We start from the raw sequence: 27935 nt of genomic DNA on the forward strand, positions 1-27935 counted from the left end.
CATTACGAGACGGATTGTCTTCATCTTCACCATCGACATGATCGTGATGTTTACATCCTTCAAAACCTGTCTGGTTTCATATTATCCATAGACCAAGTCTGACTTTTTTTTTAGTTTTTTTTTTTTTTTTACTAGTCGATAAAAAGCTTCCTCCAACGTAGGCGTCTGTGTTTGGCACAAGTAGCAGGTGTGTCTTTGTGATATTGTGTGTGGGAACAGTCCCCAATGTATAAGGTATTGATAAACTTCACATCGTAATATATATATATATTTATATATATGTATAAACATTCTGTTCTCTGGGACAGACCCTGGGAACCCAAAACTGTCGAGAAATCCGTCCAAAAACCGACGACGTGATCAGCTCCACATGATTTTTGTTATGTCTTATAATAAGGTGACGGCATAGCAGCCTGATCTAAGATCAGTATGTGTACCTAAGGCTGGGTCATACTTTTGCAGTCCCATATCCTTCAAAACACCTTTTTTTTTTAAGTCACCGTTATTACTGTAGAGTCCAGAGACAACAAACACAAACAAATCTGCATATTTCCTTGTTTGTTGAGGTGAATATCACCTAAATAAAGAATGACACTCTTAACGATGAACCTTTGGTCCACAATTCTTTACAGAAATATGAGAGACAAAAAATAATTCTGTATTTTGGGACTAGTCAAAACACTCTAGCCTAGTGTGCAAATGAGAGATTACAGGTAGATTATAAGGGCAATAATTCTATGCTAGAATACTGGAATGCAGTGCAAACAATGACCCCACTACGAAGCACCATGAAGACGAGTGGGGAATTCAGACATATGCAGCTATACTGTATGTGCTCGAAGATCAACTAATCACCATGTTAAAACACTTTGAAAAATATATATGGTTTACTGCGTTGTCCCCTTGCACATCCCACTACATACTCCACTAATGGTTTGTCCCATCGTGAAAAGTGAAAGAAAGAGTGAGAGAAAGGGTGACAGAAAGAAAATAATAGCTGTCATTAGCTGATGGCTTCCTGAACTGGTCTCTGTTCCTTCCTTCTTCAGATCAACAACTATGCTCCAAAGTGCTTTACTTCACTGACATGAGCTGCAACTTCACTGATGAGAATGAAAGCATTCTGCCAGAGACAACTTTGTAATAAAAGGTAACTGAACCATATATTGTCTTTTTTTTTTTGTTTGTTTGTTTGTTCCTGTAATAATTCTAAATGATAAGGCTCGTAGCCCACTTCATGAGGTAGCTTAGCAATCTAGAATACCGACTAGATACTAATTAACAGGTAAAGCAGGTAAGTGGAAAGACCTTTCATCACCTAGTGTCCAACTGATCACGCACACTTTTTAGGGGTGTAACGGCACGCAGAACTCAAATTAGAGGGGTGTCTGGGTGAAAAACGTTACCAGTACAGAAAAGGAAGCGAGGTCTGAATGTGTGTCTTAGGTTTCGGGTTTCCATTGATTGAAACATTCAAGGTACAATAACTAAAATGCAACAATGAGAGTGTTTGTGTGATCCATTCAGACTCTTAGCAGCATTTAATACAACAAAAGCTGTGCACTAGGATGGATTTGGTGTAATGTAAAAAATTTATAATTATTATGTTATTATTATGTTATAATTATGATAGCAGCTCTGTGGCTGAATATTCGCTGACGTGAAGTTTTCTAACTTTTAAATTCTGCTGTTGGACTTTTACACATTCTCCATAAATCTCCATCACCAAGCAGGGCCTCATATCTACAAATACTTCTGCTGTTATTTTCTATAACTGTCCTAATTCAGACGTGTGTGAGTTTTAAATCATCCCAAAAGCTTCCATCCACCCGGACTTTTCCAGGAATTACTTTCTAGGAATTTTCCAGTCCCTGCTTGTTGTTTATCGTAGCCGTTACTGCTTTTCTTGAGATAATCCACTAAAATTCTAGTGTAATAGATTTTGAAAAAAAGCATGCTGATTTGAGATAAAGAGGAAGCTACATTTTTTAGAGGACAGTGTGTGGGCCTAAGTAATATAAGCAGTATTTTATACCAAATAGCATAGTTTATTATGCAGCCTGTTGAATCGAGAGCTTTATGTTGAATATGATTTGCCGTATCGTTACACCCCTAATGCTTTGGTAGCCAAGGATATATGGTCATATAGTGTTGTGCTTTGTTTGGTGCTTTGCTCATGGCTGAATGTGAGGAACTAAAGTCTGCAAGACTGTTTTAGGAATCATCATTGAACCACTGCGAGTCTACTGTAGGTGTAATCTCTGTTATATTGCTTTCGTATACTATGCTTAGTAAAGGTGTGGAGACGAGTTGAAGAAGCCATTAACAACAATTCATACAAAAGTCTTTCATGACCACCACTGCCATGTAGTTTGGGTCACAGACAAACACAGAAGCTTCCTTCAGTTCTCAAGATGCGTCTGTGGCCATGCTAACTCCAAGATATTCACACCTATACAAGTTGGCATTTAGAAGAGGTTAGATCCTTCATGAATGCTACGTTATTCATCTTGATTGTGACTTTCGCTAACAACTCCTTGAGCTGAGGAAATAAGCAGAAAAAAAGCTGAAAAGAGAATTCCCTCACCTCTCGATTTCCCTCCCACTCTCTCTACTGTGCTTTCTGATCTCATTCCTACCACTCTTTCGCGCTTTCTTTACAACTTCCTCCTGTGTCTGTTTGTGTGTGTGGTCAAGTGTGTGTGCTGAAGTGAAGATGAGCAGCACAGCGTGGCATTTCTCTCCTCCATCACACGTGCGTCTGCATCCTCTGCGTGTGTCGGTGGGAATAGTCGGAATGCTGCGAGGTGTAGGAAAAGCGTGTGGAGCTACCATACTTCCCGAGTCCGCTCTCCGGGGTCGCGGCACTGCCTCCAACGCTTACACTTGGCCCCACGCTGTACATCTCATACGCTGCTCCGCTTTCTAATGGAGCGAGGCTGGGAGGGGCAAAGCCGAGACGATACGTGGGGTAGTGCGACGGGTAGCTGTAGTTCTCATACGGTAACTGCGGTGGTGAGTCTAGGAGACTGCATTCAGCTGGAAAGTCGCCTGTCTGAGGCCCGGAGCTGGGCGGAGGCTGCTGAGACTGACTTGGTCTGCTGAAGGTGTTGAACTGGGCATAGCTGAGTCTGGAAGGAGGTCGAGGGTCGTAGCAGCCGGCTCGTGAGCCAGGAGCCAAGCTGCTCGGTGTTCCAGGACCTGCTGTAGCTCCTGTACCTGAGCTACCACTAACAGTTGCAGTACCGCCTGGTGCAGTAGAGGTCCGATAGTCAGAGTAGTGCATGGAGCGGGACGCGGGACGACCCTCATCATGGGTAGAGGCTCGCACGTTGTAATAGCCGTTTGTTGGGTCCTGAAGGGAGAAGGAAATTATTGAGTGTGGAGAGTAGTAACATGTTTTCTCTGGGTGCATACACAAAGAACAGAAGTTAGCAACCCCCATGGTTGCTAACTTCAAGACGTTGAAATCAAATCACTTTCGGCCACCTTTTTTTTATCTGTTCCGCTGTTGCCAAAGAAAATTTTTATTTTATTTATTACTTACTTGGGGAACAATGATAGTGCTCATACATCACTGATAAACATGTTAATCAGAACATGTACATATGTTGCACTAAAGGAGTGTATGACGGAGTGAGCTTGCATTTGTGTGTGTGTGTGTGTGTGTGTGTCTCACTCACCTTGATCTCATAGTCCTGACGTGTGTCCAAGGTGTCGCTGCGTAGGTCTGGTTTGATATCAATGTCATCTTTAAAAGGCTGAGAGGAGGGAGAAAGGGTCACAGAGGGCAAAAACTAAACAATAAACGACAAACCAACCAAGAGGGGGACAGAAGCAACACAAGAGGGGGAAAATGGGTTAAGAGAAAGAGGAGGACGTAGATAAAACAGGAGGAGAGGGAGGTTGAAAAAGAGAAGAGGATTAAATTCAGTTTTTTTGTGTAATACTGCAGATGAAATACAGGGAATAAAAGACTTTCTGACTGTTAGAGTGCAGTTTAGTATGGAGGGAGGTTTCAAGATAACGTGTTCACGCTCAAGAACATAAATAACCTTCAAACAGTTACGCTCATTGGCTGAGTTTTGAAGCAACATAATGGCCAAAGGTTTTATAGTATCCTTAGTTAATGCTTAGGAGTATTAAGGTTGCGCTGGTATTAAAGAAAATCCTTGTGACCACAAATCACATTTACAATGCATTTCTACATAAAAGTATTACAAGCCTGCCAGAGAAGTTATAAAGGACAAGCAGAACATCACAAACTCATATCTCTGCTCATATAAGGTTAAATGTCAGATTTCTGCAGGTTGTAATATCCCTGACCTGTCACAATGTCCTGTCAGTGCACCCTGGAGCACATGCAGATACAGTGATGAATATATGATGGGACTCTTGGGTTGCCTCTGTGATTTATGTTCAGGGGATGAAGGTGTAGGTGTTCTTGTATTAATTGTACTGAAGAATACTACTAGTGACAGCATTACAGGTCAGTTTATATATATATATGTTTATGTTAGCAGGGAGACAGTCAGATAACGTAGACTGTCTGTTGAATAAATTTTAGACATGTAGCTGCAACAACCATGCTGTGAACAAAGCACTCATAACCTGCATGAGCCACAAACCTCCTCAGAAATGGCTGCATAAGGTATAAAGCTTTCACCCTTGCTTTTAAATAATACTTAAACACCACAATTTCTATTTAAATATTTAAGTCTGGGTGAAAACTATCGACTCACCGAGTACATAGCTTTGACCATGCGGCTTGCTGTGGAGACGCTGGCTGAGTCTTCCTCTAAGCTGTGGGTTTCTTTATTTATTGTCTCCACCTTGATGTCTGGCTTACCGAGCGTGACCCCTCGGCGACCTGGGAATTCACAAGATTCACAATTTTGTACTTTTCTTACACAGCGGACCTGGAAATCAGCACATTTGTGGATCTGCATTGAGGTTGTTGTAGGAGAAACGTATTAGTACACACTTTCGGTGCAGTGAATAATAATTTTATTAAGCCAGTACAAACGTGTGTATGTGCATGTGTTTTCTTACTTCCTTTCCGTTGACGATATAGGAAGAGGAATAATGCCAGCAGAAGGATAAGGAAAAGAATGGAGCAGCCTACAGTGCTGACAGCGATGATACCAACTGGAACCATTTCTGTGGGAGAGAAATGAGAGGTTCAGGTTCAACAGCTGTAAGAAACCTGGAGCTGAGTTTGTGTATCATACAGCGCTAGCGAACACAGAGGGTTTTATTTGAACCTTTTACGCAAAATATCCAACCAGGATGCTATATTAGAGTTGGGAGAACAACATCAAACATCAAAAATAGCCTTTAGTATTGATAATTAATTGATAAATAAGTGTTGATATACATGATTGTGCCTTTGCCTCTCTTAATACAGTACCAGCAACACAGTTAAAAGCTGAAAGTTAAATCAGCATCTGAACTTTTACTTATACGTTTCCATTTTTCTCCACTAGGTGGCAGTCTATATCTTAAGCGTAAGTATAGACAGAGCGACACGTAGTGAAAGGCTTATAGACTGTCTGTTACATAAAAGAAGAATAAAACAGAATAAAAAAAAAAAGAAAATGATAAAAGAATAAAGAAGAATAAAAATAGAATAATAATAGTTACAATAAAAAAAAGAAACAGGATTATCTTGCTGTTGCGTAGAAAAGGTCAGAAAAAATCCAAATCCAAGTAATCCGATGTATTCTTAAATCAGATATCAGAGACAGTGGACAGACTGATAGTTATAACCAAAATTGTGTTTATTCAATTTAAATTCATACCTCATGTTTTCCACAAGCCTATCCTTCGTGACACTGTACCCTTTACTGACCGAAAGGGAACTCTCTCCAGCTCTTATAAGCACAGTTAAAATATTAAAAACACAGTTAAAAGAAAAGATAATCACATGCACATAAACTCACCAGTCTCTTCCAGGGTGATGATCATGGTTCCTGGGCCGAATGCGTTCCAGGCAGTGCAGTTGTAAGTGGACTGGAAGTCGGACTCCATGACATTGTTGATGGTGAGAGTAGACAGCACTGCTCCTCCATCAGAAGACGGCTTACTCTGCTCCACAGTGTAGCGTTCTGGTAGAGTCCCTTTCTCTTTGTCCCACACGTTCTCCTTCCACGCCCACACCTGAAACAAACACAGAAGGGGAGTGTGAACATTTGTTATAAAAGCAAATCAATAATCATTTACACAAAGTCCTTGTTAAAATGGCAGCTTTATATATAAAATCCCTTTAATGAAAAAAATTAAACAAAGCATAAACAAAAACAAAAACAAAGAAATTACATATACATGTATAAATGAAAGGAAAAAACAATCAGAAACATTGAAAGAAAAAAAGAGAAAAAATCTATACTAACAAACTAACAATAACTAGTTGCATAAGTATTCACACAGAATTTTTAAAGCAGCTTTTGACTTGGAAATATTTTTCCATTCCCTTTTGCAAAAACATTCTACATCCATCAAACTTCTAGGAGCTTTGGTTAGCTCAATCAAAATCGTTTGTCTTCTTTTGGTTAAGAAAGGCAGCCCCAAAGCATGATGCTGCCACCACCATGGGTAAAGAAAAGATGTGAAGAAAATCCTACAGAAACAGCTGATTTTTATTTGCAGTTTAATCAAGATAATGTTAAATAAAGATATTTCTAATTGCGTTTAACATTAAGGGCGAAAAAAAGTGCTGACATGATTTATCTTGGTTTACTTTTTTTTTTAACATCACTAATACCTGCCATTTTAACTGGGATGTGTACCTTTTGTGTCTAAATTATACTGTCACGGTAATTCCATCAAAACCTGAAATGTATTGTTTTAATTACTGCAAACGGATCACAAGTACAAAAGTGGCAGCTTTCTCGTCTATGGTTGTTGTTGTCAGATTCCCAACAAAATACTGAGGCTTTAGAAAAAAATCCAAACCCAAAATATTCAACAATTTTCAAGAATGAACAGTACACATGAAATAGCTTTCACAGCACAAGGTGATTTTCTAGGTGGATAATACACAGAGTGGAAAGTGTGTGTGGGTGTAATAGTGGAGAATTTCAGTGTCTGCTCAGCAGATGATGAAATGTTTTTTTTTTTTTTTTAAAGCAAACAATAGATCATATCAAGTTTATTCTATGATACGTTCCATACTCGATGTCTTTCTCTAGCATTTTAAGCCCTTGCGGTTTTCCTTTGCGATTGCTATTACTTTTAAACAATCTCTATTTTAATTGTGAATAAACCCCATAAGTAGGAATAAGTTTCTTCTTTTCTTTATATTTCTGTATTCCTGTTACCAGCCTTTCACACATTTACACACCTGTCCTTCACACACATGCAGTTACCTTAAGAGCTTTTCGATGCTGAAACAAAGCAAGGCTTAGAAAATGGTGAGAAAGCTTCGCACTTCTTTAAACTCCACTGAAAGGTGGTGTATTATTCATACTGAACTATGAACATGTTTAAAAAATGCATAACTCCACATGTTCACAATAAGGCTCCATTTACTGCACAACCCAGCAGTACACGCAGACCAGAAATGAGGGAACAAATGCTCTGCTGCTGTGTTTCATATTTCATAAATCTCTATTCGGAGCTGCATTAGGGCTTTGGCTGCCAGTCATTCTACATTACAGTCATTCAGACAGAAGAGAGCTCTAAATGGATAGTGCTGAGTTACAGTTAAGTCAACTATGCGGAGAGCTGGGTTTGCTTGTCGAGTTCTGACATTTGCCCATTATTAATGTTGCTTATATGGACTTTTTGAACTTTTGAAACTATTTGCAACGCCTAGCCATGCTAGGTCAAAATACACAACGTTATATAAGAAAAAGAAGAAGAAAAAGAAGAATCGGAAGGTTAGAGGAGGTTTATAATGTAGCATACTTTCACACATATAAACTCATGGACAATTTCAGGACATACACAGCTTCTACAGTCTCAAAGGACCAAAAATAAAAAAATATTTATCCAGACACTTACAATCTTGTCCGGTGGAGGAGTGCTGGCGATGTAACACTTGACCTCGCCTCTCTCTCCTCTCACTGCGTACTGGACTGGTTCACTGGATATAATAGGAGGACCTGCACAGAGACACGCCTTATTTGTTTCTTGGGCAAAATGAATTGCTTAATTGCCGTTATTCAATGTGTTAGCACCCAGTTATGGCTGTGTGACTTGGTCTAAAAATAAAAGCAGTTGACAGAGTGGTGTAGTGCAGAACAGTATCTCTAATGTGATGAGAAAAGAAACAGTACAAGCTTTATACTGCTTCTTACTGCTTATTCAATATTCATTTATTCTTTATTATTTATATCAGGCTTACAGCCTATAATATCCGCTAACAAATTATTCATGCATGCTAAGAGGGTTTCAGGCTCCTGTTTAATTCTATTTTCATACTTTATGGCTCAGTTACTGACCATTGACGGTGAGAGTGACCTCTGTTTCTCCTACACCGATCCTGGGCACTATGGCCTTGCACACATATTGGCCAGCATCAGCCTGGCTCACTGACTTCAAATACAGCTGGTTATTGTTACTCAGCACCTAGAAAGATACGGAGGAAAGGATTAGTTCTTGTAAAAATAAATCTCATTTCAGTAAAAACAACTATGGTGTAGCACCTTTATAACCAGAGCAACATGAAACTTCTGAGTGCGAAACAGAAAAAACAAACCAGCATGGACAGCACAGAGAGACAGAGTGTACATTTTATTTTGCACCACACCAGGAAGGAGCAGTTCATGTCAGATGGATGAACCCACTCTCAAGAATCAACAAAGAGACTGTGTTGAAGGCAGAGAGACAGGATGAGGAATACAAACTGCAAAAACGACAACTTAACCAATGAAATGATCTTGAATATTGTCAATTTATTATCCAGTACTTCCTATTAAAATATTACCATAAACGATTATTTAACTCTTTTCATCAGAGGCAGTTTGCTCCTGTTTTGTGTTGTCCATGGTCAGCCCTTTATGTCTTTGTCATGTCACTGTCCACAGTGGGGCTTAATGGCTCAGATGAAAGTAGACACTAAGGGATTAAAGCATTTGTAGTTTTTATAAGTATTTATGTTTTAAATAGCCTACTAGGAGCAATATTTTCATAGCATCATTTAGATTTTTTTTTTTTACACAAATGTTCAAAGTAAATGCTGATATCAAACCAATTTCTGCTCTCTGAGATGTCCCAAGTGCTTGTTCATAAGCGTGTTAAAAAATGTGAAGGCATTACTGTTAACCACTAAAATTCTGAATAAGTTTATCCCAACAGAGGTAAAAAGATCTTGCACTGAAAGTCAACAGTGTCCTGATTAAATTTATATCAGATTTGCAGTATAAAATAATACATTTGTTTATATATGTTTATACATATCGTTTATTCCAAGAAAGCCTTATTAAACAGCAGATAGTATAGAATAAAAAAAAGCTTAAAATTAGTTTAAAAAAATGCTCAAAGGAGGTTTAATAATCTTATATCTGGTTTATTGTACTCTTATACTAAGAATTATTAAATACATTTGACTATATTTAAGATATTTTCACTTGCTAAGATGTCAGTTTTTGCAGTGAAAAGAAATGAAAAGGAGAAATCAAGAAAGGGTCAGATGACAGAGAATGACAGGGTAGTAACAGTCTGGGTCTGATTGCTTACCATGCTGGACCCCTTCTTTGTCCATGTGAGGGTGAGAGGTGGGTTGCCTGCCCACTTACAGTTCAACGTGACATCAGAATCAATGTCCACTGTCACTGGCTTTGGCTCTACCACCAAGATAGGACCAACTTCAAGGAAAGAAAAAAGAGAAGACTGTAGCAACTAATCATATATAGCTCTGCCATTAATGAACATTTATGTAAAAATTAATAGTTTGTTCCTTCAAAGACAGAATTTTTCCCCTTGTTATTTATGTTAAAAAAGAGATAAAAAGGGCTTGAGCAAATGACTATAACCTATATAAAACCGATATAACAGGAGCTTCAATTGTTCCACAACATTAAATGCACATGCTATTGAATATTGTAATTGTGTGCAAATTGCTGTGGTACACAAGAAATAAAATGAAAAGAAATTAAAAGGATGGCATTTAACCGGAAAATAATCAGCTTCGGAATAGTAAAACAATATCACACCATTCAACTTATACTTCCTATAAAAGGAGCTCCTTGAGTGACCACAGTCAATTAGTTGAACTAATTCATGTCTTCCATTTAAAATGGAGGATACTGATGTAAATATGTTGTTTTAAATAAAATTAGAAGCAAGTTTTTAAACTGCTCCTTACAGTGGACGTCCACCAGTATGCTGACGTTGGTGCTCCCCACAGCGTTGAACACTAGGCAAGAAACCGGCTCGGTGAAGAAAGAGTGGTCAGCTTTAGTGACAAACACACTCTCTCTCGCACCCTGGATGATCACACCGCCTTTAGCCCATCTGGCAGAAAGAAAAGTGTGACAAGATGTAGTCAAACATTGAGAATCATCAAGAAACGGAAGTCAGTGAAATATCCTGTTGTTTGTTTTATTACCCATAGAATTTTGTGTGCCTCTTTAATTCTGGGCTACATTTACCTTCATCTCTGTCACATTGTAGTGCACCTTGCACTGCCTTGCACCGCTTATGTGCTGCTCAGATAAAGATATCAGCTCTAAGCCCATACTGAACCAGGGATTTCAGATTTAGACCCTCCATACACTTTATGTCGCAACAAGGACATCTTTCAATTGAACAGTTCACAGTTTGGACACTGTATATTACACTGACTGAAGCTTCATTAAACTTTTAACAAGCGTGCACAAATAACAAATAATATAAACAGTACAAAATTTGATTAGTTGATGAAGCACAAACACTGCACAGCCAGACAGCAAGACTGTCTTATTTTAGATCAGGTACAAACCTGTGATCTCAGATTAACAAGATGCAATTTAAGAGAAAACCCAGAACGCAGTGCAAAAAAAATAAAATAAAACAGCAATACACCTATTTTTCTCAGACATAAAAGACTTTTCCAAATGCCACTGTCCTCCTTTCTTATTGCTTTTTTTAAAAATATGGTGACATTTTCTTTCCGATCCAAAACAATAATTCAAAATTGTTGATATACATAAATGTATTGTGATATTTCTAAGCTGATGGTTATTGAAACACTGAATTAGAGACACACATACTTGTAGCCCATAACAGGGGGGTTGGCAGTGGCTTGGCAGGTGAACGTCACTCTCTCTCCTTCCAGAACAGAGCGTGGTTCGATGGATAACACCACCACAGGAGGATCTGCCCACATCAGGAACATTATAATGATATTAAAAAGACGCAATGCATTGTAACTTAATTCCTTAGGATTAGGGTTATACTATACTGTATCGTTAATATTAACGGCACAAAAAATGCATGATAAGTATGAGGTTTATTCATACTTTTGTATACTGAGGTTTATTTGAAATGGATAGTTCTTAGTGAAGCTCCATTTCGAGAAGCGATAAGAAAGCGTGTGAGAATGTTGAACGTGTAGAAACTCACGGTGCACATTTAGGGTGATAGTGGTGCGTTTGCCCAAGGGCACAGCCTGGTTGCTGGCCACGCATGTGAAGTTCTTTCCTGTGTCAGTGTCCACTGGGACAATGGGCAGGAAGCTGCGCGTGGTAACTCGCTTCCTATCAGGTAGCACCTCCTACACAGAGAGAGAAAGAGAGAGAGAGAGAGAGAGAGAGAGAGAGAGCAGCACACAAGTAATTGAGAAATCCTGTTCTGTTATTTATCTTTCATGGAGTACATCATGCACAGCTGAAACTTTTGTGAAAGTCTACGAACAAACAGATCTGAGTGAACAGGGTTCGAATGTGCATATGACTTACTGTTGTGCTGACTGCCCCCTCTACAGGCAGCCCGTCTTTTTGCCATTCTATAATTGCAGGGGGTTTGGCTCCGCGCGACACGCAGCTCAAGTTGTGGGAAACCCCTGCAGTGAGAAGGATCTCTGGGGAACCCTCAATAACCGGCTCATCAGGGGGAACTGCGTGAACACACAGAGGGATCATGTAAAGAACACACACCCTACATAAAGTATACTTCATGCACTGTATACCTGAACTTTGTGCAGTATTTTCTTTTCTCCCGGGTTAGATGATATATACTGTTGTAAAGTATAAAATATGTAGACTTTTATGTGTGACTGTGTCATTGAATTGAGTGGGGTTTAATGCACTGAGAAGTCACCACAGAGCCGGGCCAAATTGAAATATAGCTAGTATAATCAAACCTGCACTGTCATTTTCACGGCACAAATCAGCACAACCTGCTGTTTGCTTTTAGACACGGTGCCAAGAAACATCCTAGCATGTCAATATTAGAAATCCTGTATTTTATGTATATTTATGATTATCTGCTTATTTTAGGTCAAGTTTAAACTGGACAAACTTCACCCTTACATGTAGTAGATTACATTTCTCTAAATTCTGCTCTGGTTGCATTTTTAAGGTGGAAACCTCATATTTCAATTACACTCTTGGCTGTTTCATAGTTACAATTAAAGTAGTTGTTTCTTCACGATCTTGATTTGCATTGTATTATGTTGTTCATATTTTGAAATGATCTGATTAGTATAGATCTATAAAGACTTTTATACATTACAAACAGCAGCTTTAAAAGTACATGGCAAAAGGCCTTGTTCTTCTGTATCTGTATGTTATTAGATAAAACGCCGGTGTAATATTTCCTCAGCAATATACCTAATGCAACATAATTTCTCTCTCTCGCTCTCTCCCTTACACATACACACACACACACTTACTGAGAACGGTGAGTTTGGCTCTGCGGGAGCGCAGGGCAGCTTCTGTAGCTTGGCACTCATAGAGAGAGTCATCTGAGAGTTCAGCTGATGAGATCTCCAAATTGTACTGTCCCACATCCACCAGACGCAACACACGGTACCTTGGCCAAGCTGAGACACACAAAACACACATTTATTATACTCTTTTGTTTCTGCCAAGACAATTAACATTTTGTGTATTTTGCAGACATATTTTGGTCATATACCATGAGAGGGTATGAATATATAACTCTACTCTGTGGATGCTCCATATAAACACAGTGTTCAGAAGTGACACCAGGTCCTCCAATCACTCCTGAGTGGCCTGAGTTTCCACAGACTTTATCTCAACACACAGATGCAGCATGTGTATGCACACACCCAGTCATGTATGATGTGTTTCTGGTCACCACTAGGTGGCAGAAAAGCCTGGTATCTCAGGCAGTATAAAATATGCTAGCGTTTTGACAGGCATTTCTAGCTGCTGCTGCAAGAAAAATGACAGAAATACTGCTGTGGATTACATCATTCACTCCCCTCGATTCTCCAGAAACTGCTTGAGTTAGCTGATTTACTGTACCTTCGAGTATTTGTTCCTCTGTGTAATGTGTGTGTTATGTCCTTTGTGTTCAGTTTTTGTTATTACCTGCATGTGCAATAAGAGACTGTGTGTGTGTGTGTGTTTGTGCGTGCGTGTAAATTTGCAAGTGAGGCACACAGAATGCAAAGCACTGAAGCAACACTGCAACCACAGTGTAAGAAAGAGAGAGAGAGAGAGGGAGGGACAGAGAGAGAGAGACAGACAGAGAGAAAGAGACATTGGAAAAAAACATGGAAAGAAGAGGAATGGAGAGAAATGTATTACTATGTGACCAACCTCGAAGGTCTTCTCCAATGCCTAAAGCCAGCCCATCCTTGGTCCACTGCACAATGCCTGAGTAATTGAAGACCACGCAGGACAGGACCACTCTTTGGCCCAGAACCACCGACTGATCTGCTGGCTCCTGAGAAAACCGGGCCATCCATACTGCAACAGAGAACTACATGTTAATACTCCATCATCATTAGTCTTACACACACACACTCACACACACACCTTACTGTTCTTTCGAGGACATAAAATTGACAAACATTAATGAGGCTAATTAATGCTGTGCTACAACTAAATCTAACCCTAATCCGAACCACAATAACCCAGAGGAAACCTTTTGGCTCTTAAATAAAAGTGTCTGTGTTAAAAAAAAAGTGTTTTTCCTTGTAAGGACCAGCCAAATATTCCCACATGGTCACAACACTATTCCAACTATTCCAATCCTCCTTACACACACCCTTACAAATAGTAAACAATTCTGGGCGCACAGACATTTAAGCACAAGAATACAACACCCACTATTATATTAACACCTTTAATGCTGCCTTTAAGAACCTAGGGTGTAGTAAGGAAGCTGTACTATATGTAACCTTAAGAGATACAGACAGTCGATGAGACTTTGCCATAGGGAGATATATCAGTATCACATAATGGGAGTTATGTACCTAGACTGCAGTACGGATGTATGAAATAAAGCTGATGCCAGTGAAGACTGTAAAAGTTTACGAGGTAACTAATTAGGTCACAGACTGGAACGTAATTGAGGTATTTGGATTTAACATGAGTGCTCCACATTCAAATGCCACTTCAGAAGAATTCACTGAAGTGGGATCGGCAATGTTGAGAAAGCACAGGTTGTCATTTTTGACATGTTTATATAATAATAATAATAATAATAATAATAATAATAATTCAGAAGTATTCAGAAAATAAAAACGACTGTATTATTGGGATTATAGCTTCTCAATTTCAGACTTTCAGGTTTTTGTGACCTGGAAATAAGCTCTGCCCCTAGATGCCCAGCCCTGCTCCCTTTCTGTAAACAGAAATTAACATAGCTTTAACAAAGTAAAATGGTTGACAGGAAACTGAAAGTCTTGCAGATGTATTAGTTGCGAGTGCAATATGCCTTGCATGCAGCAGGTGGCTCTAAAAATTCCAGACTACCGCTTTAAGATATAAGCTCCAGACCCACATTGAGATAAGAGCAGCACTTTTGCATACCTCTGTTCAGTCTGTAAAACTACTTTGGTACATAGAAGTAACAGCTACTACTACTAAATTACAAACCTGATTAGTGACCTGTCATAACTGAATCATATCTAAAAGCATTGGAGAGCGAATGTAGCTCAGAACAGTCATCTGAAAGGCTGGACTGACGAAATTGTCCCTCGATACCACATTCCATACACATTTCCTAAACCACAGAACATGATATCCACCTTGGTTCCTCCCTCTTTACAACAAGCAACAAGATCTTCAAGACTCCCACAAAACTTCAGCCTGAACTCGAAAGCATCCAGTCACAATGAGAGCTTTCTTTCATACTCTGCATCTTTAATTGGCTGCATATCAAGAATGTAGCAAAAAGGACTCGGATTTTCCCCCTTGAATTTCCCCCCCCTCTTGCAGACCCAGTGCCATTCTGACTCCTCATCCTTTCGTCCTTGCTTTCTTTCTGCCTTCCTTCCTTTTTCGAGAAATCACTTAGAGGATTCCCTACTGTTATCTGCTATGCTGGAAAACGGAGTCACAGTCGATGGTTTGGAAAGACATTAAAAAGAATAAAGACACGCTGTCTATCTTATCGTGCATTTCATCTGCATCACCCACACTCTTTTTTTTTTTTTTGCGTTTATTATTTTTCTAAACCCAATGCTGCTTTCTATTTCCGTGCCTTGCTCTCTGGTCGGAGGGGGTTTGGAGACACGCTGTCACAACCCATTTATCACATTAAATAGCAAGCCTCTAGTCCGCTCTCTTCCTATTTTTTTTCCTTCATCCCTCCAGCATTCCTCTGTAGGTCCCCATCTCTCTCACTTTCTTAACAACTGGCATATGCCCAACTGTCCCACATTGACCCTATTTGTCTCTCTCTCTTTCTCTCTCTACTGCTATAATTTTTTTTATGTGGAAAAATACACTATTGAGATGTTCCAAGCCGCTACTCGGTGCGGCCAGAATCTCTAGATCAGTATCAGACCAGATTTTACATATTTTCCAATATGATCCATTGGAATATTTTAAAGCTGTGAACATGCAATATGTTAAGCGACAAGACCCAGCCTTGTACCTAAATTCAGAACATAAATTATCTTGAACCGAAATTTGGTGTTGCATCATAAATGGAAAAAGTAGAATCTCTGCATTTCTAACAGACCACTACACAGACTTTCCTTTCTCATGTCATATCCTTAAATTAGAAATAACATGATAAGAAATGGCCTAAGGTGCACAGGATCTGTAATAACTGTACACTGAAATGGTCTTTGCATGCGGTACTCATGTTACCATAAATCATTTGTCATGAAACCCGACATACTTACTCTAATTCACCTCATGTAAAACATGTTCATATGTCTATAAAACATATTTAACTACTATAACTAATTCATCAATGTCATAGCTACGGCTTTGAAAAAGTAATATTTTATTAATAAACTGAAATAATTGACATATAAATGATTAAAAGGCTAAAATGCAGCTAAACAGAACAACATTTTTTTAATAACGTAAAATAAAACATCTTAATATTTAACATCGTGTTAATCTACTGAGTTTCTCCAGCACAGCGAATAAACTGCTAAGTACATGGTACGATGATCTCAATTCCGATAACAATACATAAAATATTAAATCACATAGACATTGCCTCATCATTAACATGAACAAGTCCAAAATTACAGACTGAACTTTACCAGCGTTCTAATAAACTGTGTATCACTGATGTGTGTCTGTTTGAACATACTGTAGCACATTATACCATTATATGAGTTCGTTGAGTGAAACAATATTTTATGTTTTAGGTATTACTCTTTTGACTCTTTCTGCCCGTGATATGTGATTTCTTCAGTGTTGCTGCTGAAATGGGCAAGGTTAGCTCTTGTGTTTTCGGTCACGCTTTTAGGGTTGTCAATTTGCATCAGAGCTCAGTCGAACCTGGCACAAAACAACACGTAAGCTTTTTTCTGCACTTGGTCTAACAACTTCATTCAGCTACTTCGACCTCACTATCTTTACAGTTTCTGGAATTGGTTAAGTAAATAAGGCATAAAAAATTTAAACAAGCCATTTAAAAAAAATACAGATCTAAAAATCCAAATGTAATGAAAACAATTAGACTTTTTCTTTTTTTTTATAAATTTCTTTTTACACAATTTCTTTTAGTCGTTTCCTAATTCTCACCCACAAGCTAGTTCTCGTATATGACAACACAGAGACCAAAAAAGAGAGTGTGAGGACAAATAGATGCTTCCTCCATGTCAAGTGAAACCAGTCACTGTATCGTTTTGAAACAGAGCAGCTGAATACACTCAGAGGAAATTGCTAACTTCCATCTTCCACGATTCACTTATATCGCTCTGACTGACGTGGGGAAAGTAATCCCTCCTACCCAGAGAGCAGGGCAGATTACTCTCTCTAGGACTCCTGACCGCAGATGGCTATTCAAATTGTCTGGATTTGAACTCATGATTCGTCTGACTGAGGAGCATACAAAAACATTCCAACGCCCATCATTTGCTTAAGACACTCAAATCAAATCAAGTGTGTAAATCACATGCCATTTACAATGCATTGTAGTATTGAGTAGATTCTTATCTCTAGTCTTTCCGAAGTTAATAAAGTGTCCCAGTGCATGAACCCAGGGAAATAACCCAGATGCTACTGTAACTTAACTAAAGTACCGAAACTGTATTCCTGAAAGGTTGCGTGACAGTGCAATATTCCTCACAGCAAATTCAGTTATTTCAGTTAATTAAATAAGGTTGGAAAACTATGACGAATGAACAAGAGTAATGAATTGGCATATCAATAATGAATGAGTTGTGTATAGCACTAGCTCTGTGCTGGGTCATGTTTTTTCCATACTGTGCTGAAAGCCTTTGTGGATGTGTTTTAATCTATGCATGAATTATTGATGAGACAGAGGTAACAGGGTGGTAAACAGTAAAAGATAAGAGGCATAAATTATATTTTAAACACTAGGGTAGATTTCATATAAGTCGAGAGAGAGAGAGAGAGAGAGAGAGAGCGCGCGAGAGAGATTGAGAGAGAGAGAAGGCTTGTATAGTTTTCATTATGTGGGTTATGCAGCAGTGACAAATTTAGAGTGTCCTGATTTCCTTGAGTCACTGATCCCTGGGTACCAGCAGTAGCCTGCGACACACTGCCAGTGCCCTGACCACACGAAATCTATGGTCGCAACACACTCCAACCTCAGTCGCACAAACACCACTCTGACCACATTTACACACCACACCAGAGCTAAACACACATCACTTGACCAATCTTAGAAAACAACCTCTCATCTATGATCACCGAGGGTGGTCTTTATATATAATCCAGTTTACCAGAACTGCTGGTGTGAACCAGAGTCGTAAACCTTGGGCAAACTAGCGCACACTATTTACAATTACATGTACAGTACATCCACATTCAGCCCAAAAACGGTTCAGAAGAGAGGAATGGGAAAGTATGTTGGATTATGGCTGTTTACTAAATTTTTATCAGGCTGCACAATATGGCCCAAAAGTTTGTGACTATCACACCTGACTATCAGATCCATGTGTTCTTTCTGACCATCCCATGACAGATTTTGTCTTGCTTGGCTGTTATAATAACATTCACTTTTCTGGGAAGGCTTTAAACTAGATTTTGGAGTGTGGCTGTGGTTTATTCCCCCACAAAGGCATTAGTGAGGTCAGACACTGATGTTGGATGAGGAGGCCAGGCACGTAGTCTGTGTTTCATTTCATCCCAAAGGTGTTCAGTGGGGTTGAGGTCAGAGCTCTGTGCAGGACACCCGGTTTCTTCCACACCAACACTCGCAAACTTTATGGACTTTGCACAGGGGCATTGTCTTGCAGGAACATATTTGGTTATGAGATCATTTTACTGCTACAGCATAAAAATATTCTATACAGTCGTGTACTTCCACGTTTGTGGTAACAGTTTAAGAAAGAACGACATATAGGTGTAATTTTCATGTGTCCATATACTTTTTCCCATTTAGTTTATATACAGATATTTTTAAATGACATGATTATATGCTTAAGCATATAAATAAATACAAATTGCAGTACTTGGGTCTGATCCAAAATGGCAGTTGTTCTGTACAGTCAAGGCAATGGATCCAGAAGCACTATAGTGTAGATCATATTTTAGCGCCTCTGCATGAGGGTGTGATGACAAAACATGGTGAAATGAAATTGGAAACACATTATCCAATAAAACATTACAGAGCACAAAGTAACAAGCTGGTCAGCAGGCGTGATAAGTGGAGCCTTAGCACATGCATAACACATGCAAAACCACAACGGGCATGCAAAGCTTGATGCTGTGGTGTTTTTCAAAAACATATGTTTTTCCTAGCCACACAAAAACTGTGAAAACGGAAGTTTCTCCACTTTGAACTGAAATTTTATTTTCAGACAGACAAAACACATTTTCATGAGTTCGGAAGGCCAAAACGCAGAGGGAAAAAATATCCATACGTGTGGAGGAGGCCTTAGTTCAACACGAATGAAATGATAGAGATATTAGTGGGCTTTTTTCTTCTCTACAGAATGCTGTTTCAGCAGTGTTGCTCCTCTAACCGAAATCTCGACAATGTTAACACAACCACACAAGCATAAAAGGCTACATTTAGTCAGTGGCCTGAAATGTTGACTTCATGCTACATTACAGGCACTAATAACATTCATCGAGCTTTCTTTCATTAAACTAAATATCAGAGTATGACCAAAAAATGTCTCCCATTCAGTTGAGCATTGATCATTGCATTGCAATGTGATTTTCTTTCTGCATGCAATTACCTTTTAATTAATGATTTGCTACAATTAACATGATGTGATCTAATACATTTTGACAGGACATGCACATTATCCTTGGTGTTGGGTTTCTTTGCTCTCGTTCTCCCCTCCCCGTGTCAGTTCGCCTCAGGAATATGACTGCCTAATTTAATCTAACACAGGGAGGAGAATTTGAAAAGTCACGCATTACCATAAAGCACGTCTCACGTTCCACACCGATGATTTCTCTGAACTTTCCAACCTCAGACAACAATGAGGTTGCCTCTCCTTTCTCAAGACTATCTATAAAATTTCAGGATGCTCACGTTTATTACAACCACACATCAGAGAGACAGTTGTGAAAAGATAAACGGAAGGTGTTTATAATAGTCTCGTGGTTTTCTTAAGTTCTCCAACAATGCTACAGCGCAGTTAGAGTATCTCTAACTGCTGTATTGGAAAATCAATCTGGGGAAAATGTTCACGTCTGGCTGTCAGTAATCAGCCTCAGCACTCCATCTCTACTTTACTCTGCTGCTATTAATCGTTACGTACGTTCAATCCGAAGCTGAATTATTCACCTGACCTCAACTATGCTCAGTATCATAAATTGGAGTCATCAAACATTTAACAGCTTCTAATTACTCAAGAGAATTAAAGCGACTTCAGGCGTAATTCGTACGTCTAGCGGCGTGTGGCACAGATCACAACAGCCTCAACATTTTCCAGGTCTAGGAACTTTGAAGATATAAATAAAATGAAGCATGTTGTAATGATGGACTGTGTATAAATTTCCCAGATTTACACATCCCGGCTTTGAAAGCATTTACTGGATAACTTTCATTATGCCTCATGAATTCCATGAGAAATGAAATGTTTACTAAGTTAGTGGAAATATTCACTACGTGCAGCGTGGGTTAAGGGCTATTCTATTCTATTCAGTAGACATGTAATTTGCTACTGTAAATCTCTCTAATAAAATATCAATGTGATGCAGACAGGAAATGCTTGGGAAATATGCCTACCCTAGACTCCTCACGTATCGTTCTCCTCATTATAATTTGTGCATTTTTTCTTTTACTGATACGTAATAAAATTTGCTATATAAAACAATTTATTAAACAGAAACTGTTGTACAGTAATAATGTATTGGACTCCTAATGTATATTAACACATCTTTGTTAAATACCTATACATTGTTCATAACAGCTGCAGAATCACATTACCATGCAGTCCTAAGTATTAAGCACATCTAAACATTCTGTTAAACAACAATGCCTCGGAAATAATGAAATGAAATGACCATATTGTGCTGCGCAAAGCAAAACAGCTAATACAAAATTAAGTCCATTCATAATTTCTCTTAGGTACACTAATAATCTCGGAGGTATGCTGCTGCGCAGATTCCTAAAGAAACCTTGGAGAGCTACAGGACCTTCTGTATACGCAGCTAAAATCCCAGCCTGATAGTCTTGATAAGGTTTTAGTCAGAAAATTGGTCTAATTCTTAACAAAATACATAGATAATCTCTGCAACACTGAATTTAAAGGAAAATAATAACCTCCTTTTTTTCTACAGACACATTAATATAGTAAGCATCCAATAATATATATATATAGTGCATATGTAATGAAAGGTTTTTAACTCTAAGACGTTTTGTACTATATATTTTAGGAAACGGTTTTGCCTTTAACGTTCCAATGAATTGATCTTATTTGTTTCTCGTTTGGCTTCGGCTTTATTCAATTCTTTGTAAAAGTGCTTTTACTCGAGTACAGTACTTCAGACCTCCTTCAACTAATGTGCTGCTTTATGAATATGCATCGGAATGGCACAAAGAGCAAAAGCGATGATGTCATCCAAAAATAGCCCCTACCAGGGGAGGAGATAAAATTGACTCGGGAGCCGCCTATCATCAGAAAAGGGCACAGTTCTTTGTTTTAATGGTTTCAAATAAAACTAATCAGAGAAAAGGACGATTTCGTTCAGGGTCATTATGAGGAAAAGACTTGCACACTGGTGAATAAACAGTCTTGCTGAAATGACTTCTTTACATTTTCATTACACACAAGCCATCCGTGGTCTTAACAATAGATGACAATGTGAGCGTCTAATGAAATGGACCTTCGCTGGATGAAAATCCAGGCACTAAAATAAATGAATGCAAATGACTGCTGCAGCTCTGTTGTTACGCTGACTAATGAAGGAGTGTGCTAATTCCTCAACTGCCCTTTCTGGCCAACGCTCAAGATTAGACAGCTGTGTGACTTACACTAGCCACTCTCAGACAACAAAGGAGTGTCTGGTCAATCAATACATCACCTGCTCGGTTCAAGATGCTACACGGTACAGTGAGGACAAACTCTACTATTTTATGTTCATCCCTAAATACAGCAGGCTGTAGTTATAGTGGTTGTATTATGTGCAAATGTTTATAGTCCTTCATTCTTTGTCTCTGTCTGATACCTTATCCTCAACTGTTAAGCATTAACACTCTATAACCATTTTGATGAGCAGTTCATAATTATCCCCTCTATCATCTATCCCTCGCTCCTGCTCTTCACCAGCCTATAGTGAGTTTTCGCACCGTTCGCAGTGTTCCATCACCATAGCAACAGCTGACGTAGGTGAAAAAGTACGAAAAAGTTTTTTTTGCCCATGTAGATGAGGGTGCATGTGGGGAGAAGTATAACACTGTTTTTTTTTAATGCATGTCTCTTCAAGAAAAAAAAATCAAGACTATTTGTTTCTCTGAACACCTTTACTCAGTAGCAGCTTTTTATCTCATTTTCCTTTTTTTTAGCTCTCCGTTTCAAGTAGTCTGACATCATAGGTCACCCCTCTCCACTCTTTTTTATGTCCGCAACAAATCAACTGGATTACTGTATTTTCATGCATTAAAAGTCCAACCTTTTGAGACATTATAATCTTTGACCTGAAAAAGGGACTAACTGTTTGCTAAAAAGAAATGCATTTTTTCCTTATGCTCTCTGCAACAATTTTCCTCCAGTTATCTCCTTTTGTCTGCAGCTTTGGCTGTCGCCTTCCTCTACGACTTTCTCTCTCACTCTTTCCATCCCTCTATACACCCTCCCATCCCAGAGAGAATGAAAAAAAAGGAAAAATAGACCTCAATTCATATGTCCTTTCACCATTTCAATTCTACCTCACATTCTCATTCCTTCTTTCCTCCCTGTATTACCGTCACATACACACTGTCCCCGTTCTATCTCGATCCTGCCTTTTCTTCATCCCTTGCTTCTCTTTCTTTGTCCTTCTATCCACGCAGCCCAGCCGTTGCTATAGAAACAGATCTATTTGAAACGGGAGGGAATGAAAATTATTTCTTGTCAATTTCCCCGTTCCCTGTTTTTCTGCTCTTCACCGTTACCGTGTTCCTCTCCGATTCTCCCTCTCTCTCCTCGACGATTTTAATGTCGCCTATTCACGTGAACCACTGCAGAGGCTGTTGTTGCCATGGCCACTGCAGAAACCTTGACACAATAAACACACAGCGTGGCCATGGCAACCTCAAGGGTCAGCACGGGAAAACTAAACGTCCACACCAAATGGACCGAGACATAAAGTATTAGATAATAACTTACAGACATCCGTTCAGAGCGCTAAACAGCACGCGCTCCAAATAAATATCAAGAAGCCAAGATTGCCTATGTGTATGTGTGCACACTGTGTATAGCACACAAAACTCTTTCACACACTAGTCCAACTGTCCTTTTTAAGAAAGAAATCCCCTAAACACTTTTGTGTAGTTAACGTCCACATCAGTAAGTGAGTAACTGTGGTGACTAAGTTGCTTTACCATGAGTAACAAGCTGAAAGTCATTAATGTCTCGTTGAGCCAGACAACTTAGTGCCTTCAGGCATCTCTACTGTTAGTGAGTGAGATTTTAAACTGAGTACAAGCTGTGTAAAAATGTGCAATGTTCCATTAGCGGTTGATTGGTCAGCCATCTAACTGCCTGATATTTTGGCTCGCGGCGACCTCATTGGACGTGCAGTTACAATGCCTTTATTGTTGGCTGGCTAGCTGGCTCCAGGACTGTGCAAGTTTTTCTACCCCTACAGGCTAGCTGATTGGACGGTTTGGTCTAGCAGCCCTCCCCGACGCGAAAAGTTCAGAGAATGAGAAATGACATCACCATCATCAGCCACATTCCAGTGCGGCGGGGGCAGGGGGGCTACCACTGGGAGAGGAGTCCAAAAAAAATAAAAAAATCCCTACAATCTTACAGATATACATACACACAGAGATACGTGACTGAGGAGACTCTCAGCAAAGTGTCAGCAGAACAGTGTCTCTTCATTAAGTGCTGCTCTCGTTTAATGCATCTCTCTCCCGCTCGCTCTTACCCCTCGCCCTCCATGCTTCTCTCTTCTCCCGTCTCCTCTTCACTGACCCCTCCCCCCTCAGCTCTGACTAAAGGAATGCAAGAAACACATCTGGAACTTATTAGAGACAAGCAAGGGGGAAAAACGAACTGGGGGATGGAAAGAAGGAGAAGGGAAAAATGAGAGGACTGAGCAAGTGAGGAAGAGAGCAAGAATGAAACGCAGACAGGGCGCCAGAACAAGACTTCTCTTTCCCAACTCTTTCTGGAAGCAAAAAAGTGAAAGCGTAGAAGAGGCAACAGAGAAAGTGATAAAAAAGAGAAAGAAAAAGATAGACAAAGGACGATGAAGGCCTGAATGACGGAACAGCGGTTTGTATGAAGTGGGCTTGGCATGTTCACAAAGTTCAAACCGATTTCCATGGCAGAAAAAGGACATGTCTGAAAAAAAGGGGGAAGGGGTTCAAAGATTCTCACTCAAGCCTAGCCTTTGAACTTTTCTCCCCCTGACATTCATTGCAAAAGACAGACAGAGAGACACAGAGAAAGGGGGCAAAACCATCCCCCATGTGAGAGCAGTCAGGCATGAGTAATAATGCCTTTCTCCTCCTATGGCCTAAACCACTCCCCTTCTTTCCCCTCACATGCTCCCACATTCTCTCTTTTCATTCCCATCCCCCGCTACCCCCAGAAAAAAAACCTCATCTTTGTAAAATCGACCCCTCGACTCAGTCCACCTGTCTCCAGGGCCCCCTTTTCTTAGAGCTGTACCTTTATATGCACACAAACACGCGTGCACAGGCACACCTACTCACTGCTAGTGCCAGCGCATCAATGAGAATTTACTGCAAAATCACTGAACTCCTAACTTTATGCTTAATGATAATAGAGATGACAAAACACGGACTGGCTATAATCTACCATAAATGTAAACATTGCAGAATCATAGTAGAGCAACCGCCACTGATATGTTTAGAAACCTTTGCTAATTGTCACGGGAAATGTTTCGCCAAAAAGATGAAGGACAAAATAAGACGAGTTAGTCATTCAGTACTTCCATATTTATCAGCAGAATCTGTGAGACGGACAAGTTTAGAATTGATCTGACAATCATGAAGGGCAAGGACTTGGCCAAGGTTTAAACTTGGGAAAGGTGGGATGGACAGATGACACGGTGCTCAATAAATAGTTTCAAGGGACTGGAAGGAGTGTGTCTTATTTTCATGAGCAGCTGGGGATGATTACGCCCCTTGAAATTAAACTAGGAACACATTCCACAGACAAATCTAAGATTCTCTGTTTTTAGTGGCATTTAGAAGCGAACACGAAGCATGCTGAACTGGCTAACCTGCAATATTCAACATGATAGGAATTAAGATTCCAGGAATAGAAATCAAAATGGTCACACAATTACACCAAGACAAACATAAAATGACAATTTCTAACAGCTTGTAAGTGCCAGTTTATTTTTGGCACCATGGGAACTGATTTTGCATCCTTCCAAGTAAGGACAGGCATTAGTCATATCTGTCAAGAGTAATTATAAATAATTGTAGTAATAATACAAACGCAGGATTCCGGGGAAAGTTTACTTTGCTAATGTAAACTCTACAGGTCTAAGACAGGATTATTCATTCAAGAACGAAAGAATTTTATTGTAAAAAAAAAAAATGGAGATAAATTGTAACTGCCTCTTCGGGACGTTGATACTGCTCAATCCTGAGTTACTATCTGTATGGAGTTTCTTGTATTTGGTATTGATATGGGTTTCCTCCCAGTTCACTGTTTTCCTCCCACCTCCCAAAAACATGCCAGAAGGTCGACTGACGATGCTAAATTGCCCGTAGTTTATGTAGGAATGTGTGTGTGTGTGTGTGCATAGTGTCCTGTGATAACGTCCCATCCGGGGTGTATTCCTGCCTCGTGCGCCATGTTCCTGGAATGGGCTCCGGATCCACCACAACACTGACTACAAAAAGCTCTTACTGAAGATGATGAAGATGAATGAATAAATGAATGTTGTGTGTTATGACAGAATATTACGTCAATATGAAGCAGACACGAAATGTGATGAAGCGTACTGGTATTATGCTTGTAGAATGGTTAAATAGAGTCAAGCTTCTTAATTCTCTCTCTCTCTCCATAGTGAAAAACAGAATGTGTGTAGTCATGAGCATCTCTTTTACTGGAAGTCATACAGTAATACAGAGGAAATTGTTTCTGAATGAATAGTAGGTAAAGCTTTATTGATTGGTTTGTGGTGAACTGGATTCTGAGCTTTTAAGAGGATTTGACCTGGTTTTACTTAGAAGAATGGATTACATCATCTGCAATACCTTACTGGGACTAACTAAAACACGCCCCTCACCTATGATGGAGTGCCCCGTTGTACCTGCTCTCTCTCTCTCTCTCTCTCTCCCTCTCTCTATCTATCTATCTATTTATCCACTAAAGTAGACTGGATCCCAAATCACTCCTCTGGATAAATAACGCAGTATGAGATAGAGGAGTTATGTAGGGCATGGAGAGTTGTTTGGGATTCAGCCAATAGGCAGAAAGCATGTCCCCAAAGACTAGACAGTGGTGCTCCATACTACAGTACTAAATAGTATGTCAAAATAGTACGCAGCCGTAGGTGTGTCAGTAGCAGAGGTGTCGTAGGCTTCTATTTCAGCATACTCTTTAGTACGGTAGTATGCGCTTGCAGCTGCTGTGCTTTAACAGGTAGGTCATGGTTATACACTCGAGCCTAGCAACTCGGTCGAAGGATTGTGATGGATTTACCTGGGGGGGGGGAAATGAAGAACACTATCCAGACGTTAGGGTTTAAAAGTTACAATTTTTTTGGACACGTGTTCTCTTGCCCCTCAGTGTGGCAGGTAGCCTTGACGAAGGTAAGCTAATTTAACTGCAGGGCAATGACATCACGCACGTGACTGACTCGCGCGCACACACACACACACACGCACAATAAACCTCAGTCAATTAGTATGCTTGTGATGAAAGCATCATTTGAGGGAAAAGCTAAGCCATCTCCCAGCACGAATCCCCTGCGTCTCGTCCGATTTAGTTCACACGATTCCCACATTGCACACTAAAGGTCATCATATGTCTTTCACAATACAACAGAAACACGACGTTTAATAACGAATGAGCCTCGAACACGAAATCCGGGTCAGGATCTTTCAGATGAACACAGAGGATAACTTGTATCTCTTCCACTTGAAGCATCCGCACACTAAAAATAATCTCTTGCTGATAAAGTAAGGCGCATCGGTGATAAAGTTGAGGCTCTTACCCGTGTGAGAAGTGAGCGCCAGACTCAAGAGAAGCTGCAGCAGCCCCTGCATGGTTCAGCCGAGCCGAGACGAATCCGCAAGCTCAAATCTCCGCATGAGGAGCGTCAAAAAATCCCCGCACGGCTCTGCCAGTAACGCTTAATAGCAATCCTTTCCATGCGCGTTTTTGCTGGGTGTCTGTCTTTCTCTATCTTTCTCCTCGTCCAACTATTCTATCCCTTCTTTTTTTCCTGGCTGCTCCTGCGTTGCGTCCCAGAAGCGCTCCGTTTTCTCATTAGCGCCACATTCCTCGCATCTCTCTCTCTCTCTCTCTCTCTCTGGCGTCAGAAACGCCCCCCCCTTCGTCTTTTCGTTTCTTTTACCCCGGTCCTCCCTCCATACCTTCGTCCCTCCCTCTCCTCCACAGCGACGATCAGTTTCTCAGCGCGAACCCTAAAGAAAACACGCTACTTTTTGGTGGATTCTTTTGCGCGCGCAGTAAAGGCATAATCACCTCGCGCATCTTTTCGCACCCATAATACCCTACTAACAAATTACGTCCAAAAAAATCGCAATAGTAAAACCCTATT

General features: G+C 39.8%; 1 protein-coding gene across 2 annotated transcripts; it reads right to left on the reverse strand.

Moving 5' to 3' along the window:
• Positions 1-103: 103 nt before the first annotated feature.
• Positions 104-27687, reverse strand: kirrel1a (kirre like nephrin family adhesion molecule 1a). 2 transcript variants are annotated; one of them, XM_058394941.1, is made up of 15 exons: positions 27366-27687; positions 13713-13862; positions 12818-12967; positions 11883-12040; positions 11548-11698; positions 11196-11301; positions 10310-10458; positions 9682-9809; positions 8445-8571; positions 8005-8105; positions 5943-6159; positions 5053-5160; positions 4743-4870; positions 3684-3761; positions 104-3355 (listed from the first exon to the last, which is right to left on the reverse strand). In XM_058394941.1, the coding sequence occupies exons 1-15, from the start codon at positions 27415-27417 to the stop codon at positions 2750-2752; spliced, it is 2409 nt and encodes an 802-aa protein (XP_058250924.1). In that variant the 5' UTR covers positions 27418-27687; the 3' UTR covers positions 104-2749. The 2 variants fall into 2 exon arrangements, with proteins under 2 accessions (XP_058250924.1, XP_058250923.1); XM_058394940.1 differs by having other exon boundaries at positions 3684-3797.
• Between the last annotated feature and the right edge of the window lie 248 nt (positions 27688-27935).

Source organism: Hemibagrus wyckioides, linkage group LG07, assembly GCF_019097595.1.
Source record: "Hemibagrus wyckioides isolate EC202008001 linkage group LG07, SWU_Hwy_1.0, whole genome shotgun sequence".
Taxonomy (NCBI): domain Eukaryota; kingdom Metazoa; phylum Chordata; class Actinopteri; order Siluriformes; family Bagridae; genus Hemibagrus; species Hemibagrus wyckioides.